Source organism: Peromyscus californicus, unplaced genomic scaffold (genome assembly GCF_007827085.1).
Source record: "Peromyscus californicus insignis strain IS unplaced genomic scaffold, ASM782708v3 Scaffold_10__1_contigs__length_136768540, whole genome shotgun sequence".
Taxonomy (NCBI): Eukaryota; Metazoa; Chordata; class Mammalia; order Rodentia; family Cricetidae; genus Peromyscus; species Peromyscus californicus.
Window position 1 is genome coordinate 34391964 of NW_026294391.1, and position 21948 is coordinate 34413911.

The following is a 21948-nucleotide window of genomic DNA, read 5'->3' on the forward strand; positions in this document are numbered from 1 at the left end:
ATAATACAATAAAGTATTTTCTGAGCCTAAGGGTTGGTGTTCATGAAGAGATGTGGAGGAAGGGGACACTGGGAGTTAGAATGAACAACTCTATCTCTAAGTAAAGTCCTTTAACAGCTGGTGCTTCTCAGACCTTTTCAAAAAAGCATACTATCCCACTCACTAAGACACAAGCATGGCAAAACATCTTCACCAATAATCCATTTAGAACAGATTGAGAGGAGATGTAGCAGGGTCATGTAGACATTCATGGGAGAGTCCACTCTGTGTTAGGCACAGCCATAGATACACTTGTTTATCTAACACCCTAACACATGTCTCTCACTGGCCTCATTTTTGCAGACCAGCTACATTTACACAGATAAGACAAACCATCGTGACAATAACTGGCTAAGGAGTTGAAACAGTTAAATTGGGGGCCTATGTATCTACAGTTGAAACAGAAGATGATGCAATTTTAAGATGCCAATTAACCCTATCTGCAAGGCTTCCATGAGCCTTTGTATTCTAATTATAAACTGAATTGCTGAGAGGAGGTAAAGTGTGATATTCTGTCACATGGTAGTAGTTCATTTAAATCCCATAATCCCTTCACAAACATACTACCTGTTCTCTTACTTGAGATATTAGATTCTATAAACACTTACATGTGATTTTAGCAGCAGGGTAAAAAAAAAAAAGCACAAATTCAGAAATCAGCTGCTGGCAGGAATCCTTACTGCAGTTCTGGCACCTAGAGGTATATATGACAAAAACCTAAGAACACAGGCCCTGTTCAGTGTGCTAGATATAACCTGGTTCTGCCTTTTGTGATGCATATGATCATGGACAAATGATTTAAGTTCTCCATGTCTCAGTTGCCTCACCTAGGAGATAGGCTAGTGTTCATACCTACTTTGTGATTTGGTGTAATTTCTAAGTTAGCTAATCTGTGCTAATGCCTAGAACTGTGCTTGGCATGGAGTGGATGTTATTTATCTTCTTGTGTGCAATTTGATGGCGATTATGAAGTAACTTGACACAACCACAATCTGACATTGGTCAAGGTGTGTAGAATAATTATTGTAGCACTGGGGATAGAAACCATGGTCTTGTATATAATAGGCAAGTACTCTACCAGCACACTCCAGGCCTTAAAGTGTATAAAAGTCACATTGTGCTCCTCTAGTATGATTTCAATTTATCTCAGTTAGACTCTTATCATTTAGCACCTTTCCCATCTATGCAGACAATGAGCAGCAGAGTAGGCAAGGGCTAGTGTCTTAGTTAGGGTTACTATTGCTGTGATAAAATACCATAACTAAAGCAGGTTGGGGAGAAAGGGGTTTATTTGGATTATATTTTCTTATCATAGTTCATCAATGAAGGAAGTCAGGGCAGAAACTCAAACAGGGAAGGATCCTGGAGGCAGGAGCTGATGCAACAGCTATGGAAGAGTACTGCTTACTAACTTGCTCCTCATGACTTGCTCAGCCTGTTTTCTTATAGAACCCAGGACCACCAGCCTAGGAGTGGCACCACCCACAATGGGCTGGGCCCACCCACATCAACTACTAATTAGGAAAATGTCCTACAGGCTTGCCTGATCTTATGGAGGCATTCTCTCAATTGAGGTTCCCTCCTCTCTGATAACCCTCACTTGTGTCAAATTGACATAAAACTAAAACAGCACAGCTATCAAGGTAAACTTCTTGACTTTTATAGTAGGGAGTAATTGGATAAGCTTATTAAGCTGCCCTGCAAATTGGCAGTAAGGGACTAGCCTTCAGAAGACCTCTGCATTCAGAACTGCACCTTCATTGACTTGTTACATCGTGTTTCCAAGAAAAATAATAAACAAGAGACCTGTGTAAGATTTGCAAACATTATAGACCATTTTGGTCACAAATAAAGAGAACATAGAAGTAATATTGGTACTTAAATGCAATACTTCTCAAATGTTAGCACCATTAGAATCTCTCAGAAGGTCTATATAGGTTATACTCCAGAAAATCTGATTTCTCAGTTCTGGAATAGGGCCTAAGAATTTGCATTTCTGATAAGCTGTTGGGTTGATGCTGCTAGACTGGGAGCCACACACTGTGAAAAGTACTGATCCAATGTATGTCTTGCATCTCTACTACCTATTGTGGGCCCAGCCCATTGTGGGTGGTGCCACTCCTGGGCTGGTGGTCCTGGGTTCTATAAGAAAACAGGCAAAACATTTTACTTAAACTCTCTGTCTTAGAGATGGAACTAATGACTTTCTCTTTCCCAAAAAAGAAGAAACATTTTAATCTCTGGAGCTAATGTTACTTATTAATGTCTACTTGTTCATTAAAAAAAAAACTAACTGTTGTTTTTCTCCCCCATAGTTGCATACTGCTGTAACCAAGATCCAGGTTCCAAGGCCTGGCTTCAACTATACGTTTGCCCACATATGTGTCCTGAATAATGATAAGACTTGCATTGTGGATGACATAGTACATGTCCTGGAAGAGCTAAAGAATGCTCGGGCCACCAATCGGACCAATTTTGCTATCACGTATCCGATCACTCACTTAAAGGATGGAAGGGCTGTCTATAACGGGCACCAACTTGGAGGTGTCACTGTACACAGCAAGGATCGGGTGAAATCTGCGGAAGCCATTCAGCTCACTTACTATCTGCAGTCAATCAACAGTCTCAATGACATGGTAGCTGAGAGGTGGGAGTCCAGCTTCTGTGACACTGTCAAACTATTCCAGAAATCCAACAGTAAAGTCAAAATATACCCGTACACATCCTCATCACTGAGGGAAGATTTCCAGAAGACCAGCCGTGTATCAGAACGTTACCTGGTCACCAGCCTGATTCTGGTAGTCACCATGGCCATCCTCTGCTGCTCTATGCAGGACTGTGTCCGCAGCAAACCCTGGTTAGGCCTACTTGGATTGGTGACCATAAGCCTAGCCACTCTCACTGCAGCTGGAATCATCAATCTTACTGGTGGGAAATACAATTCCACCTTCCTGGGAGTCCCTTTCGTCATGCTAGGTAATTACTGCCTTGCCTTTTCTTTTCCTTGTTTTTGTTGTTTGTTTCCTATTGATGATAGTAACTAGTTTTCTCGGAGAGCCATTTAACATTTTTTTTTCAGTTATAGTGTTTTCATTTTGCTGAGAAGGCCTGGAATGAATTCTGTCAAATAGTGGTCATCACCAAGGAGCAATCTAATCTGGTACAAATGCCGGAAAGTCAAAGGGTTTGGCTCTAGCTGTGTTTCTACATTTAATCACTCTGTAGTATTAGGCAAATAGCAATCTTGTCTGTGCTCTAGTGTGTTGGGGTGTGTTTGCTCAAATCAGTCCTAAGTAGGGGATGCAGATGCAAGTAGTTTATTTAGGAGAAAAACTCTAGTAGAACCAGTGTGGGGATGAAACAGATGAGCCAGGAAGGCAGACAGCCCTGAGGATGTTAGAGTACTTCTGTGGGTACTGGTAGATCAGCCCCCGGGAGACCTTTAGAAGATTAGGTAGGTCCTCCTCAGAGAGGTCCTCCTCAGAGAGGTCCTCCCTGAAGAATGAGGAAGCTGGGCTATTTACACAGAAGCCCTGGGTGAAATTCACTAAGAGTTGCTCCCCTGCATAGTTAACCCCTCTGCACTTTCCCCCTGCAGCTAAAGCAACTCCCCAGGTGACTGTGGTGAGAAGCCTTCAGGGAGTTTTAGAATTGCAAATAGAAGGGCTAGCGGGTTCTGCTACTTTGCTTCCTTTTTCCATCTATAAATGAATAGAGTAGATGTGAGCATCACACAAAAGGATGTGATACTTAAACAAGAACTTGGAAAGCATCCTGTGAAATATCGGTAGCAAGGATTTTTTTTTTTTAATTAATCTTGCTATGAACATCTTAGAGTGGTGGTCATGGGGTTCTTCCAGAGTTTTTAACTGCAGAAGAACATCAGGAATTCCTTAATAGAGTTAATGCTCAAAACAAAGTCACAGTGTTCAGAGCATTAGCTGTTCTGCCTGCCTGCTATTGAAGATGATTGACTCGTAAAGTTCCTGTGAGCCAAAGATTAAATGAGGTGACTCTGCTTACTGTGGCAACTACTCATCAATTCATCTACCAAAATTAAAATGTCACTTGGGATCAGATACCACAACACAAGACAGTTGTGGTTTTCTGTTGTTGTAGGCTGGCAAGTCACCACAATTTATTTCATTGGTACGCCTTATGCCATGTTTTAGAGTAGCAGTAAAAAACAGAATTTTCATAAGAAATCGCTGCTGAATTACAGTTAAATGATAAGTAGGGCTGATGGAGCTGCATTCTGCCCTCAATACTCTGTGACCTATGCGAATTGAGACCTAGTCAATAAACATATACTAGTAGCTTTTGCGGAAAGCAAGGCACTGTGGAGAGGCCAAGCAGTCAGAGAATCTGCCAGATCAATTTAGTTGTCACTCTTGAAAACAACAGAAGAAAGCTGCCTTACTACAGTCTGCACCCAGGCTGATAAGAAGGCAGAGCAACCTCCCCAGTTAAACTGACTCCAAGAATGTGTAGGTCAATTGTGGAATCCAAGGCAGTTCCTCAAAGAGTGGGGAGGACTGAGTATTAGTAACTTCCTCGGAGAGGTGAGTCAGGTTTAAATTAAGATGTGTTGCTCATGATTAGTCACATGCTTGAGTGCTTGGAATCTTTTTTAACTTTTCATTTTAAAAATAGTGGTTCTGTTGTTGCTTTTGCAAGACAAAGATAAACAAGAATAAGAAATAGGTTGGGAACTGAAGGGAGGTACAAAGGTTCTTAAGGTGACAAAAAAGGGTGTGAGAGCTTGGGAAAGAACTGAGAGTGGCTTTATGGTACTCCAACCTATTACCAATGATCACAAAGAACTTTATAATATTTAAAACTTCTTAAAATTAATGAAAATAAGGAAAATAAATTACAGTATTTAAAGCTTCTTTGAACTAATTGTAAAGTAACAACATTCAAACCTGATTTTATTAAGCATAATGAACTGAAAATATTCAAAACTTCTTGAAACTGTACAAAATAAAATTAATTAGAATCTTTAATATTTCCCCAAATTTACTTTGTATTTTTAATGATAGTTTAGGAATTCATTATAAGTAAATATATATTATATATATATTATATATATATATACAAAAAATACAAAATAATATGTCAGATAATATTGATACAGTAGGGGATGTGAGTGATGTTAGGATGAAATGATGCCCTTAGAGAGGATTGCCTTTAAAAAGTGAGTCCAGAAATGGTTAAGTAGTTCCACAATTCCCCAGGGACTATCACTGAACTTTACCTCAGAATTTAATTCAGAAAACAAAACAAAACAACCACCACAACGGTAGACAAACAGGCATTTGCAGTAAAAGAGAACAAGCAGGACAGGTGCCCAGTCCTCCCTTCCTTGTTTGGGATTTGTGAAGAGTGTTCCCTGCATTGATTTGATGGCAGTTTTTCCTGCTAACAATCAGCCTGCAACCTTTCTGTACATTTTCAGCCCATACGGTTTTCAAATTGTTTAGTCACAACATGAAAGGAAACTACACATTTTAGTGGCTAAGGCCCATTTGCAATAAAGACTTTGCACGATGTAATGTGTGTTTAATATGCTCATAAAGCTAACAATGCCTGGATTTAGGATGCTTGCCCTTCTGGATTTCTCAGATAAACTCTTCATCCTTCGAGGATGATTGTAAAATGAAATATAAGCAAGAACAAATTCATGAATGTACTCAAGACCAGCGTTTAGTTCAGTTTATTGATGACTAGTCCTAAATTAACAGCAAACATTTCAGAAGACCAAGAATAAATGCAGTGCTAAGAGCTTTGTACTACACAGAAATTAGCTGTCTAGTAATTTGTTGTCTATTAAAGTACTTAATATACTTAACCAAATCAAGTTATTAAAAAAATCTTCTTGATTTAGTTTGTCATGTAAAACTACATCAAATCAAATCATTTAGAAGAAAAAAGTTTCATAAAATAATGAATGCAGGAGTCTCCTTGGTTATTAAAAAATCTATAATTTGTCAAGTATTATAAATTTCAAATTCAACAAACTGAACATTCTTAGTGTGACCGCGGTCATGTAAGGCCAGATCCAGCCAAATGCCAAAATGGCAGTTGATTTACAACGGAAAATTTTAAGACCACATGGGTTAAGCAGTATTAACTTGACAAGATTCCACCAGAGGAAGGAATTTGAATAAACGGTGAGAATTCATCATAATGGGATGTGATTGTAGGTTTCTAGCTAAGATGATACATGTTATCTCTGGCAAAAAGAATATATCCTACACAGATGAATCAGCTTGGCCATAATGTAAGCATAAATACCTCATGATTTAGAATGTTTTTCATCAGTGTCTGCATATTAGACATTTCCAATTCTGCCATAACCTCTATCCAGATAAGTCAGGGTAGTTTATCTAAAACTGAAATCCTCAAAGGTCTACAGTATTATAAATGCTTATTGTCATTTTTTATTTGCTAGAATTTAGAGAAGAACTTAGTTGGTTATATTAATGTCAGGTAGTGAGGTATTAGTATTTGTAAACATCACTTTAATCTATTATAAAATATCATCTAAAGAATGAAGATTTACATATGGTTGTCCAGGTGAGGATGATTTAAGAAGTTGGCATCAGTTTTATATGTTCCCACTCTACAGGTGTGGTACTTATTCGTGCAGCTTTGCTTATTATACACAAGTCAGGAAAGGAGTAGAACACTGGAGAGTGTAGAAGGAACAGAGGAAGGTTTTATTCCTTATCCATATAAGAAGTTTGTTTCTCATATACATTCCATGCACATAAAAGAGAGAATTGAAGCCATTGTGAAAGATAGTTTAGATATCAATTTCCATGCAGCATTTTAACTTACAAAGGTCACTTTATCTTTGTTGAGATTCAAGAGCCCTGGAGACTGGACGAGACAAAAAATACTCTTCAATTTTTAAGAGGTCAAATGTCAAGTCCAGGGTGCTCTCTTCTAAATTATCTAACCAGTGGGGCACACAGCACTTATATGACTTATCTCACCAGACTTTACAGTTTCAGGGATTTGAATGGGAAATAGAATGTATATTAAGTGCTAAGAGGGAAATAATATCAGAAAAGTTGTCTTCTTACAGTGGTATATTCTAAGATTATCTGAATTTTTAACAGGAACCAAAGATTAACTTTAGTTCTTTAAGGGTTTGTTCTCACTGATACCACTTGAAGTGTGATAACAACGTATTTGGCCAATAAAAGGGTTACACTAAATTGTGTAAGAAGGTTATTCACAATTGAAAAGATTTATTCCTTAATTATTTATACTCTCAGTTTAAACAATCTTGAAAGGTTTTTATATTCTAATATATTCCTAATTCATTAGAAACATGGGGGAAAAATATCTTCTGGATAGTAACAATATCCAACCATCTTTTACCTAGAAAATTGACACCAATACCCAAAGATATCAGAACGATAAAAATGGTAATTTCATGTAATTCAACATAACACATTACAGTAGAAATATGGTATTTGCAGCAATATGACAATCTATATGATAGAAGAGAAATATGGAATAATATGGACATACTTAGTTTAGATATAAAACAGTTAAGAGTTTTAATAGTTTCTAAAACAAACCGCTTATTAAGATTTTGTTTCTCATATTTCTTTTGTCCACCTGATTTTAAATAAGTAAATTATTCCAGGCCTGAAAAAATGACTCAGTAGTTAAGAGCTCTTGATGTTCTTGCAGAGAACTGGAATTCAGTTCCCAGCACACAAATTGGGCAGCTACAACTACTGATACTTTCTTCTGACCTTTTCAGACACAAACACACACACACACACACACACACACACACACACACACACACACACACACACACACACACTAATAATAATAATAATAATAATAATAATAATAATAATAATAATAATAAATTAAATCTTTCAAAATAAGAGAATAATTCCATATAATATTTTCAAGGTTGTTTTTTACCCTTTAAATAATGGTCTATAATTGTATAATTTATAGAGATATGGAATCTAATTTTGTGATTAGTTCTTAACAGTCATATTATTGTAAAGGGAAGGTGGAAAAATAGGGTGGAAGTAGAACAAAACAAATTTATTGATATACTCCTCGCCATAATCTGTGACTAGGGGCACAGATTATAGAAGGCAGAACTCATCTGAGTAAGGGAGCTGTATCCTTGATACAGGTCTCCTAGGTAAACTCTGGGTAATCTGATGACTTAGTCTCATCCAAAGAATGGGAGAGCAGCCAACATGAGCTTGGAAAAGCAGACCATAGGAAAAAAACCTAGTTTCTATTTGTACTAGAATATCAGAAAATTGCAAAATGATTCAGATGGGTCAACAGGAGCTTACTGTGCAAGTTGAATCACAGTCATTGTGAAAGAACTTTTGCTGTTGACTTAAACTCTACATTATTAGCTAGGAACAAAATGTCAATAGCTTTCTAGAATGTTCTCTGCATTGATCAATATAGCAGCACTAACATTTCTCTGCCTCATTTGTAAACAAATTCCTCATCAGCCTACTGTTTACTTTATATGTGCATAAAGGTATGATTTGTGTGCATAATGTATTACAAATAACATTACCTATAGCAGATATCATATAGTATAGAATTACTTTATATTATATATATTAGAATTAATTAACATTAATATTATTTAACAGTGCTTATTTTTGAATATTTAAACACAGATATCTCTGCATATATTCAAATATTTTATATATAAATATTAAAATATGCTTAAATAGGATATACCATAAATATTTGTGTTTATATATTACATGTGTTTTCATGTGAAAAGATACTACACAATGGCCATAGTAAATATTATGGACCCTATTTATATATACTGGTTTCATGTAATATATTTACATATAATATCTAAATACTCTAGTATATTTACATATAATATCTACATACTCTATCTTTAAATAAAGAAGGTCTATTAGCAAAATAATTTATTGGACTTTCTTATACAGTTATCTACCAAAGGAAAATTATTTCTCAGATTCAAACCCTTTGCTGTGATTAGAATCACTAGTATGTATCAAGTCTCTAGTAGAAAGACTAAGATGCATACATCTCTCCCTGATACAAGTATCTGTCTTTACTTAAGTAGAGTACACTTTTACTCTTACTCTTAACTGTGAGACAAAACAGGCTGGAATAAGCCAAACAATTCATATTGTAAAGTAAATGTTTATAACCGACAAATTTTAAATGTAACCCCATTAATTAACTTCTCTCTGAAAACAGGTGTTACTCAATCCAGAAATATATATGCTTGAGATTTCTTTTTGAAACAACAAAAATTATGAATTTATGCAGATACCATTGAAGAACAGCATTTTATAAACACGAGCTACTTAGTGAAATTCATCTAATAGTAAAATACATTTTAAGTAGAGTTTGTTCATCCATTGTAATCTATGGATTTTTTAGATGACTGTACTTGTTTTGTTTCCATACATGAAATTTGGCACTACACAGTTCTAAGTGACTTCATTTTCTCCTGACATTACATGGTTTCATACTAGACCTTAAAGATGATCTCCCAGTAAGCCATGTCAGTGTAACTCATCTTCTCACAATTCCTCAAGGAACTCAAGCTGAGGAAATGCTGCTAGTAGGGAAGGGATTCAAATATGAGCATTCAAAGGCATCAGTCAGTCGCTCTGCTGGTCTGTGAAGACTGGGGAAGTAGGGAAATCTGGGACTAGGGAAAAACTAAACTTACAAAATCCAGCAGTACAAAGGAGATCAGTCCTTATGATTAGTCTTTGACAAAGCAAGCAAGCAAAACCAAATCTCCCAGAAGGTCTTTCATAGAAAAGCATTAAATAAATTTAAAACATGATTCACTTTATGAACAAGTTTCTAGAAGCATATCTACTGGATAGAGTTAACTCTCAACTATTTGCTAGTGAATTCCTTCCTTGGTAGATTATAAACAACCTTGAAGGCTTTGGCTGTACCCCAGAAAAGAGCTTGGGTGAAAGTGAGATTTAATCTGTGAGTATGCCTGAAAGTCATCCTAAGTGACTGAAGGATTAGCTAGCTGAGTTTCTTCTACTATTAGTGTTATTTATCATCTGTGCTGCTGTTTCTCTTCATTAGTTCCAAACCCTGAAAGTGCACACACACACACACACACACACACACACACACACACACACACCCCTTCAAGTCACTTAAGGTGACTTTCAGGCATACTCACAAATTAAATCTCATCTTAACCCAAGGTATTCTCTGGGGTCTAGCCAGAGGTTTCAGGGTTGTTTTTACTCTCCCAAGGCAGCTACAGCAAGCATGTGAAAGTCTTAAGATGACTTATGTCACTCAGTTCTCTCTTTCTACCACATGAGTTCTGGAGACTGAACTTGGTCATCAGGCTTGCTGGTAGACACCTTTACTGACAAGCCACCTTGCCAGCACCAGACAGTGCTTTAAATTTAACACAAAGCAAACAACAATACGTTTTCTCTTAAAACACCTTTTTTTTTAATGAAGAAAATAATACTCAAACCTCAGAAAAAATGTCTTCAGTCCATAGGCAGTATTTTAGACTACACCCTGTAAGATTTGGCCTCCAAGGTTCCTAAGAGAGCTAAAGAAGGGACCCACCCATGTGAGAGGAAAGTGGAATGGAATGGATCCTATGAAAAGCCACCCCTCCACATTTCCCTAACTCTAACTTGCCCAGTTTACTGCTAGAGTAGCAGCAGTAAATGATAAAGCCAGGACTGGCTGACAAGGGAACGAAAAGATGTTTCTGTGTGGTGAAATGGTCCTAATTACTCTTCAGGTAGCCCCATTTTCTGTCCCAGTTTCCCCAAATTAAGAGAAGCTGCTTTCATAGACCATTGTCCCAAAGCAATTTGTAATTAAAACCATACCTTTAAATGTCAAAACTAAAGGAAACCCAACTGTAATTCTGGACATAGAAGGAATTTCACGGGTGTTTTATGGGCTCTTAGAGTGTGTTTCTTCTTGAGTCCACGCCAGGAAACAGGGTTCCCACAATTTATCTTTCCTTTAAGATAATAGGCCAACCTCTTAAGCATAAACATAAAGCTGTAACCTGAGTCTAGTGCCAGCCAGGCACTCCAGGCTGCTAACAAATCCCTAAGAGGTGCCTGTAACTCTCTTGGCACTCATCTCTCCCTTGACTGACTGAGGTGTAGAAAAGAGTTAGGGATCAGCAATTATCCCAGAAATTCAGGGACTCCTTTGAGATATTATACAATTACAATTTGGAGTTGAGAGTACAGGAATCTGATTGACAGGTGTGGCTTGAGAAACAAGGTTCTAGCCTACCAGGAGTAGTGACAGAAAGGACATTGATAACTAGCAAAAAATGAGTGATCAGATAGAATAGTTTCTCACTGCCTTCTCTGACCTCTGGGAGGACCTTCACACACACAGAAAGGAGGGGAGGGGAGGGGAGGGTTGGAGGAGGGGAGGAGAGGGTAGGGGTTTCCAAGAGCCGCTGAGAACAAAATTAAAATTTTCTCTTTGGAAGTGCCCCTTGAGCCAAAAACATATGCGAAAAGACTTAGGACCTAATGAAAATGATCAAACTATATACAATGGGCATTTAAAAGACAGCAAAGGAACTCATGTATTTTCATCTTTCCTTGAGTGTGATTATTTTCAACCTGGAACCTTACTTATTATCTTTTTGCTCTGTTAATTTAAAGTACTTTTCTCATTCAGCTCCTATGATTATTCAACAGTACACTAAGAAATTGAGTCCTATTGTATTGTCCAACAAGTATCAGAGTCAGATAATACCATTATAAAATATCACACTAATTTTATTTTTAACTTATATTTAATTTCATATTCAGTTTTACATTTAATTTTCACTAAAATTCTACTATAAGATTAACTCTAATTCTGCTATATGATCTTTAGTTCCTTGCCATATTTAAATACTCAGTACTAAAGTCCTATTTTGAAGTATTTTTGTTTGCAGCAAGTAAATACTCTAGAAAACTATTTGTACTTTTCAACAACTCTTGAGGTGTGTTTACCTTCCAAAGCTTGCTTGTTCATCAAGGTCCCAGATAAAATGGTCAAGTATTATTTTCCCATGGCACTGATGTCTCATAGGTATTAGTCGTCTTATTACCCACTGACAAAGATTAGTTTGCTTTTAATCAAAGATTGGTCAGTCCATCCAAAGAAAACTGGAAACAGGTTTAATAACTAGTTTTCCCTCTTGAGACTAGACATTGTTAACTGCCTAAAACATAATTAACAGCAAAATGCCAGTCAACAAATACACTTTCACTTCATATCTGGGGAATTTAGGTGCTCCGATTTAATAGGGGCCATGGTACTAGTAATCAAATCAAAAGTCTTGGCCTGACCTCTAAAAGCAGCTGTAAAATGTCTAATAAATTAAGATGAATTCCAAATCCTTCAGAGGAAACAGGCCAATATCATTACTATGTAATAGATACTCATGTTTGAGGTCAGGACTTTACAATAAGGATATAAATACTAGCCTGGGTGCAAGGTGAGACATATCCTCAGTTATTTTGCATACAAGATAATGGTGACTCACTTCACTCACATTATACATGGCTGCATATATTAAATTTCTTTTTTTTCAAAACAAGTCTATCACACCAGAGTAAAGTGTTATTCTCAATAATGAAACTGAATTTGCCAAGGTGTAGAAACAGACAATTACATCTTCTATCCCAGTGCCAAGACAGGAGTTATCAGAAGCCATGATGGGTCATTTTGGCAGGGTTTTTAATGTAGCTTAGAAGTTCAGGGAGGTACAGCAAGGAAATATCTGGTTCCAACCAGAAGAGGTGCAGAAGCATGCAACTACAACATGGGCAGTCACAGCTATGCTACCCCAATGTTGCTGGAATCCTAAACAGGAAGCCAAGAGCCCGAAGCAGTTAAGGGAAGTTGTTACCAAAAGGCCACTGCCAAATAGTATCAAGAATTTGGCAGAATCACTGTATACTTGATATGTTATCTGTGAATAACTAGAATTGGTGGAAAAAAATTCCTAAAGACAAATGCAGGTCATATACCTTAAATCTGGTTGTCATTTTTAGCAATAGCAGTGAGGGTTCATGTGAATCTTTTTTTTTTCTTTATTTTTCTTCTGTATTCTCCACTCAAACTTGTTCCTACTTATTTTGCTTTGCTCTGTTTCTCAGATTTATTGCTTTCTGTTCTGATATTTAGGGAAGAAAAAAGAGACTGTGATTTAGTTTCCTGTCAATACTTAAACTAAATACAGTACCTCTTTATCACTAAAGACCTCTGCTTGGCCAATTTTAAAAGAAAGTATTGGACACTGATTGGGAATAACCTGCCCACTGCCTTCCTCTGTGCTGACCCCTCCCATTGGACCTATGGGAATATAAACCAAAATGATCAGTATCTGCAATATTCTATGGAGTGTTTCACCAGCCAAACTGTACTAACATCCACAAGCTATTGAATATATATATATATATATATATATATATATATATATATATATATATATATATATATATAAACTTCTTAGGCTAGTGAGAACTATGAAGACCTCTGCTATTGTAGCTATCTGAAAGGAGACTATCAAAGAATACGTATGATTCTCCAAAACACAGGTCTACTTCCCACAGGAAGAGTCCCTGACATTTCCAAACTTGTTACCACTACAGCTGGTTATATTTACTATGATTTATTAAGCTCCCATGATCAAATTGATACCTCTCTTTACAAAGATTTGTTTCTTAAAACTTTTGCTCTGATCTTTTTCTGCCCCTTCAGGTCATGGATTATACGGGACTTTTGAAATGTTATCCTCGTGGAGGAAAACTAGAGAGGACCAACATGTTAAAGAGCGAACTGCAGAAGTCTATGCAGACTCCATGCTTTCCTTCTCTCTCACCACTGCCATGTACTTGGTCACCTTTGGCATAGGGGCCAGCCCTTTCACGAACATTGAGGCAGCCAGGATTTTCTGCTGCAATTCCTGTATTGCAATCCTCTTCAACTACCTCTATGTACTCTCATTTTATGGTTCCAGCCTTGTGTTCACTGGCTACATAGAAAACAATTACCAGCATAGTATATTCTGTAGAAAAGTTCCAAAGCCTGAGGTATTGCAGGAGAAGCCAGCATGGTATAGGTTTCTTCTGACAGCTAGATTCAGTGAGGACACAGCTGAAGGCGAGGAAGCAAACACTTATGAGAGTCACCTATTGGTATGTTTCCTCAAGCGCTATTACTGTGACTGGATAACCAACACCTATGTCAAGCCTTTTGTAGTCCTCTTTTACCTTATTTATATTTCCTTTGCCTTAATGGGCTATCTGCAGGTCAGTGAAGGGTCAGACCTTAGTAACATCGTAGCAACTGCAACACAAACCATTGAGTACACTACTGCCCAGCAAAAGTACTTTAGCAACTACAGTCCTGTTATTGGGTTTTACATATATGAGTCCATAGAATATTGGAACTCTAGCGTCCAAGAAGATGTTCTAGAGTACACTAAGGGGTTTGTGCGGATATCCTGGTTTGAAAGCTATTTAAATTATCTTCGGAAACTCAATGTATCCACTGACTTACCTAAGAAAAATTTCACAGACATGTTAAGGAATTCTTTCCTGAAAGCTCCTCAATTTTCACATTTTCAAGAGGACATCATCTTCTCTAAAAAGTACAATGATGAGGTTGATGTAGTGGCCTCTAGAATGTTTTTGGTGGCCAAGACCATGGAAACAAACAGAGAAGAACTCTATGATCTCTTGGAGACCCTGAGGAGGCTTTCAGTCACCTCCAAGGTGAAATTCATTGTCTTTAATCCGTCTTTTGTGTACATGGATCGATATGCCTCCTCTCTGGGAGCCCCCCTGCACAACTCCTGCATCAGTGCTTTGTTCCTGCTCTTCTTCTCGGCATTCCTGGTGGCAGATTCGCTGATTAATGTCTGGATCACTCTAACAGTTATATCTGTGGAGTTTGGAGTGATAGGCTTCATGACATTATGGAAGGTCGAACTGGACTGCATTTCTGTGCTATGCTTAATCTATGGAATTAACTACACAATTGACAATTGTGCTCCACTGTTATCCACATTCGTTCTGGGAAAGGATTTTACAAGAACTAAATGGGTAAAAAATGCCCTGGAAGTGCATGGGGTAGCTATTTTGCAGAGTTACCTCTGTTATATTGTTGGTCTATTTCCTCTTGCAGCTGTGCCTTCAAATCTGACCTGTACACTGTTCAGGTGCTTGTTTTTAATAGCATTTGTCACCTTCTTTCACTGCTTTGCCATTTTACCTGTGATACTGACTTTCCTGCCACCCTCTAAGAAAAAAAGGAAAGAGAAGAAAAATCCTGAAAACCGGGAGGAAATTGAGTGTGTCGAAATGGTGGATATTGATAGCACCCGAGTGGTTGACCAGATTACCACAGTGTGATAGTATCTGCTTCATATATTTTTCACCCTAGGTCTTACCAAGAACAAAAGGCTTATGTTGATGAAACATAGTCAAAGTTGCTCTGTTTTCAAAAGTAAGAAACAGGCACTGAAAAAAAAAGTAAAAAAGTAAAAGATGAGGATAACAACATTAAAGCAAAAGAGTTGCTTTAAAAAAGAATTTACGTGCACATACGCGCGCACACACGTGCGCACACACACACACACACACACACACAGGAAGCAGAGTGTTTTACATAAGATCAAACAGAGGAAATCTTATTAATAAGCAAGATCCCATTTTACCCACACTGCAGAAGTTACTGGTATTGTAATAAAGTGCAACTGATTGCAAGGTCAGCTGCCATGATGAAAATATCTTTAAGCATTGTTCAAAAGAACAAGGCTTCCTAAACTTCTGCAGGGTTGTAACTCTACTTAGGTTCTGTGGTTTGAAGTCTTCATTGTCTCATCTACCACCTCAACACTGAAGGAGATTCTGTAAAAGTTCTCATCACCAAGAGGAAGCCAGGACCTCTGAAGCAGATTCAATAGACTGAACATCATTCACAAATTGAAATTGAGTTACCCCAAATTCACTTAGGTGAGCCAAGTTTATTTTTTTTCATGAATTAACTTGTCATATTCCTCCACTGATACACTTTTAACACCTGTATGGTTTAGTTAATGCACCCAGAAATCAATGACAGCTCCAGCACTACAGAATTGGGGCAATTCTATTTTAGAATATCTTGTTACTTGTCATCAGATGGGTCTACTTTATAAGTTACAGCTTTTGGCAGGAACCTCTGAGGGTGCAAAGCCACAGAGCCAAACCCAAATGGCTGGCATGTTGGAAGAAAAGCAGGTGTCTATTTGAACCTACAGAGTATCTCTTTATTAACAAAAAAGAAGAGCTGGCTGGTACAGATGTTTGTGGTTTGACCTTATATGCACTTTTGCATAGATGCCCAGAAACAACATCTGCCCATGTATCTGAGGAAAAGAAAATAAACACTAAAATCGTTATTAGCCAAAAAGTACCAGAATGGCTTTGTTGTAAGATGACTTCTACTTGACTTAGTGGAGAAGAGGAAGATCTTTGGTAAGTCTAAGTCCTGGCAATGAGCCACTTTATAAAAGTGCTGGTAGACAAAGGGCTCAAAGGAAAATAAGTGGAAATTCCTGGATAACAATAATCACCACTACAAACCTATCCATAACTGCAGCCAAATTCCCCTGCTATACTGGCTGTACCTCATCTTCCTGGTCCCCTAAAAAGCCTTTTTGCTATCTCTCTACTTCATCATAAGGCCCTCTGTACATTAACATGCCCAGATATTTATACAGTTCAACAGTTATATCTACAATGGCAATGATTCATAGATCTAAACAAAGACAGTTTGATATGAAGGGGTATGTATGCTGCCCTCAGCCCCCTGTATTTCTTTAAATCCATAAAATGAAGCCAAACCCTGGGTTACATTTGAGGCAAAAAGCTACAATGTCTTTCATTTTTAGAGATGTAGCTTCCATGCCATCTCTAATGGTAAGCATTTCCAAAAGGCTTATTACCTTTCAGGACCTTAGTAGATATATTGTAACATTTCCCCATCTTCCATAGAGGGGGAAGCAGGCCTTGAAGAATGAAATAACTTACCCAGGTTGCACTGCTAGTGGAGTTCCATCATTTCAGCATGGCTAAGACAGGGCAGGGCAATTACAGATTTTCTCATAAGGTAGCTACTACCCCTTCCAAATATATATGTAAGGTAAGAACATAAGGCTTCATTGGTCATGGAACAAACATATTTTTAATGTCTGGAAGGAAAACACTTCGGATTTAGGTTGGCTACTATCCTTCTAAACAGCGAAAAAGCCCAAATGATTGTGATGTAACCACACCAAGTGAGTATCTGTGCTTTCGCTCTCATGTGCTTTTGTCTATAAAGCTCTAACAAATATGCTGGGGATTGTAGCTAGTGCATCACACACATGCTCAGTCCCCCCTGCAGACACACTAATCAGTCATACCAATGTGTTGCTCACTGAACAAGAAGATGAGGAGCTTTACATCTAAAGACAAGTATACTATTCACAAAAGGGCAAGTTTGCATAGTTGATGTACTCTCAATCAATTTTCTCTCTTATGGGCCTGCAACTAGGCAATTATTTATAAAACACAACTGAAGAAGGGATTGGTTTTATTCTGAAATTATATGCTGCTAAACCATTTTCTGAAGAGTGTTTCTAAATCTGCCATTGATTTAGTGTCAACCATGTGAATTCACAAAACTGACACAACACATGCACCAATTAAACGGATTTTGTTGAGAATTTAATCATCAATTTGGTCAACCAGAATGACTTACTGTGGAACTTTGTTTTATGACAGTAGTTTTCCAACTTGATTGAGTCTCTGTGTATCTTGAGATGTTGTATTTTTAAATGAAGGGCATTTTCAAACTTGTCAACTTCTCTTTTCAGCACTTGAAATCAAGGTTTATGAAATTCTGACTGTGAAATGAATTTTTCTATTGGAGGACTGCATGCCAAGATTTATTTATTGTTAGGCAATGATTATGTATTTGTTGATATTTATTATTGATTGTTGATTATGCTCTGACAACATTGGTATAACCCCACCATGGAGAAGACACTGTAGAAATATCTCAAAAATTTTAACTCTTCATAAATTTTGCTTTTTAAATTGCTAAAAGGGAAGGAATGATCTCAGCAAAAAATTAATTTTTTTCTTTTAATTAATTCCAACCAAGACATTAATGTCCCCACTTTACCAAAGAAACTCATTTGGTTGGTTTTAAGTTGGTGTTTGGTGTCCATTTACCAAAGAAAATGTTCCATTCATCAGAAATATTTTTCCTGGTCAACTAAAATACTGTGATACTTGGGCCTTCAGAAGGAAAACAGGAAAAGCCAAAGTAAGAGGAATGATATTCTCTCATTCAGTGGAGTTCAGCAGAAGATGTGAATTTGCAAAGAAACTGGGGTTTACAAGAAAGAAAATGACAATTGAAATTGGACATTATTATTCAGACATATAGTAATGCTCCAACAAGTACCATGAGGGATTCACAGGCTAACAGTACAGTTTGTTCCAGAGAAAATGTAAAACAAACCCTCATGAAAATTCCTGTCCATTGTTCCTGCTAATAATTCTTTTTTTGTTGTTTGTTTGTTTGTTTGGGGTTGGGTTGGTTTTGCTTGTTTGATTAATGGGGTTGGCTGGGTTTTATTTTGATTGGGGAAGGGGTTGTCTTCATTTTGCTCTTGTTTAGTTTGTGGGTTTTGTTCATGTGGCTTCTGCTTTTCTTACCACTTTCACCATTTTCAGTTATAAGTGAGATAATTAGAGGCCTCCTCCATGGCCACAGTTATTCATGCAATTTACTGCTCTAAAAAGACCCTTGAAAAACTCTTTATTTTGAGTAACCACTGCCCAATTTTCTGTGGCATTCTAAGACTATGACACTACCTTCCTTCAGCCCCAGCAACAGACCTTGGCTGTGTCCCTCATGAGAACAGGTCAAATGGAGAGTCATCTTCGGGGTGTGGTATGGTATGAGGCAAAGCCTCTTGAACACAAATGGTACCCTCTTCATAATGGCTTTATTCCTTTGGATCTTATTAAAGTATCCCTGCAGCTTGTAGCAGTGTTTGACCTCTGTGAATCTCTGTTTCTTCATCTGTACAATGGGGATAACAACAGTAAATATCTTTAAATTCAGCAAATCTTGAGTGCCTAATATTACCCATACATTGTTCTAAAGACTGGACATACACAAGCAAACAAATCAGATAAAGCATGATCTTGCTTCAGAAAACTTAAGTTTGAGTGATGTTGCGAGTTGGCTGAGGATTGAGACGGTGTTTAGGAAGCACTTGGGGCAAAAAGAAGGAACTCAAGGCATTATTATATTTAATTTGCCAACTTCACAGTGTAGCACTATGGCTCAAGATAAAAACTTCCAAAGTGTTTCTCTGCTCAAGATTAGATCTATATAAAAGTACGATGGGTTACCACAGAAGGATATTAATTATTAGTTTTTGAGGTCACATCAAAAATAAGCTGGATTACCATGTGGTGGGACAACTGTAAAGAGGTGCAAACATGGATATTGGGGCTGGACTACAAACCTTTAAATGAGATATAGATAATTGGTGGGGATGGAGAGAGTAACACTTATTACTCTCTCTCTCTCTCTCTCTCTCTCTCTCTCTCTCTCTCTCTCTCTCTCTGGCTTGTCTGATGACATACATTGCTTTGGGGTAATTTGCTTTGAAGTTTGTGCTATATGAAAAGCACCAGGTATTAGAAAATAAAGCATTTTTACAAGCATGTATCACGTAAGGGAAAGTATTATATTGGTACTACACTGGCAAAAAACAAACAAACAAACAAACTGAGAATGCTAGAGCCAACACATGGCAGAGTCCCTCCCTGTAGTGACTACAACTGTTTATTTTTGTTTTATGCCAGTCCAGGAGAAAACAAAGAGAGAAGAGAATGAGCTAGAATCAGTTCACCTGAACCGTCAATGTTAATATGTTCATTCTCCCCAGCTTGCCTCTCCTCTGTCCCCTCTCTTTGCCCAGGTGATCTATTTGAAGTCCTCTTGGGTATCTATGAGAGTGCCATGCAAGGAAAAGGAAATGAGATGCCAGAGAACTGTAGCCACCACTTAGAGTTTTGCTTTAGAATCAAATTAGCACAAGGCTTCAGAAAAACCTACTTAGTAGAGAACAGAGGTTTCTTTGCAAAGTACAAAGAAACATGAGAAAACCAAAACCTAGAAAAGTGAAATATTCACAGAATTAGTTGGAAGAAGATCCAGGACTATAATTGAAGTATAGTTTCTAGCTTCAGTTTATTCTCCATTCTGCCACCTTACTTCCTGATACTGTGTAGCTAAATTACGGGTTCTCAATTCAGGAATCATGAATGAGTTGGGGGAGGGAAGAACACTTAACCTCCCTAAAATTAGATTGCATGCAAAACATGTGTGTGTTCAATAAGTACATTTTGCTAAAGAGAGGGTTCATAGTTGTCATCAGATTCTAAAAGAGTTCTCCATGACCCACTGCACCGTCCTAAATTAATAAGGACCTCAGTGGGAGTGCAATCCTGGTGTCCTCATTTTGGCTAATGAACAGTCAAGAACTTCTCAATATGCCGGGCCTAGTGCCTACTTCTGTCCATTTGTTCTTCATTCATATTTTCACTCATTTTTCATCCTGTAAGCATATTTTCAGCATTAATTTATGTTCTAGCATCAGTTAAACATAGCTTCCCAAGAAGAAGAACCAGGAAAGGATCTCTCTGCACTGTGCCCTTGTTGTCAGGAGTAACACCAAAATACTACAATACTTTCACTGTTGTGGTAAAGTATATATCAGTGGTTCTCAACTTTTCGAATGCTGTGACTCTTTAATGCAGTTCCTCATGTTGTGGTGACCTCCAGTCACAAAATTATTTTAATTGCTACTTCATAACTGTAATTTTGCTACTGTTATGAATCATAATATAAATATCTTTGTTTTCTGATTGTCTTAGACGATCCCTGTGAAAGGATCATTTGACCCCCTAAGGGGTCACGACCTACAGTTTGAGAACCACTGGTCTATATTGCCTCAAAATTATAGTAAACACAATCTACAGACATACACAGAGTGAAAAACTGACAAAGCCTACATGTAGACATGTGCCCTGTCAACCAGGAAAAGAACAGCCTATTTCCAGGCTACTTGGTTACATATTACTTGGCAACAGTATATTGTGTCCCTAAAGAGCCTGCTCCCAAGAGACTCCTATCTCAAACTGTGTACACCAAGCTTATTTGCACATACTTGTAGGAGCTGACCTGGCCATAAAAATGGAAAAAAATAGTCCTGATCATCTTGATAGTACTGAGGGTGGAAAATCAGAAATTATTACTATGGCAGACAAGTACATTCAAAGAAAAGTGCCTTACACATGTAAGCAAATAAAAGTCTAGTTCTCTTGAATACTAGAGAGAAGCTAAACATAGTATAAGTTGATTGAGGAAGCACCTGGTGGCTCTCTTTATAGTATAAACTTTAGGCATATAGAATCCTTCTGTGTTTACCTAAGGTAAGGTTGAGAGAATCACAGGTTCACCTTCCCTGAACATAAATCACCGAAAACTCATCCATGCCACTTCCGCCACCCTCTGTCTGGCCATGGTAAGGTAAAGACTTCTGAGGTGGAGGAATATTAGTCCCACTTTGTAACATCTAATACGAGGTTCAAGGGCTATATATTTGTTGGGAATCTACAAAGATTTGTCTAATTCCTACAGAAATGACTCTAACAGCCCATTTACCAAACCCATTCAAGGCTCATTCCTGAGAGAAACTCATAAAATTTTCTTTGTCAAAAACAATGTTTCTCTGAGCTTTTCCAGATATTCTTTCAATTAGCA

General features: G+C 37.5%; 1 protein-coding gene across 1 annotated transcript in view; it reads left to right on the forward strand.

Moving 5' to 3' along the window:
* Ptchd1 (patched domain containing 1) overlaps window positions 1-19155 on the forward strand; it is a 52828-nt gene extending 33673 nt beyond the window's left edge. Inside the window, exons 2-3 of the mRNA XM_052730433.1 lie at window positions 2355-3015; window positions 13831-19155. Coding sequence (XP_052586393.1) covers window positions 2355-3015; window positions 13831-15485 — 2316 coding nt within the window. The 3' untranslated portion in view covers window positions 15486-19155. The remainder of the gene's footprint in view (window positions 1-2354; window positions 3016-13830) is intronic.
* Window positions 19156-21948: the final 2793 nt, after the last annotated feature.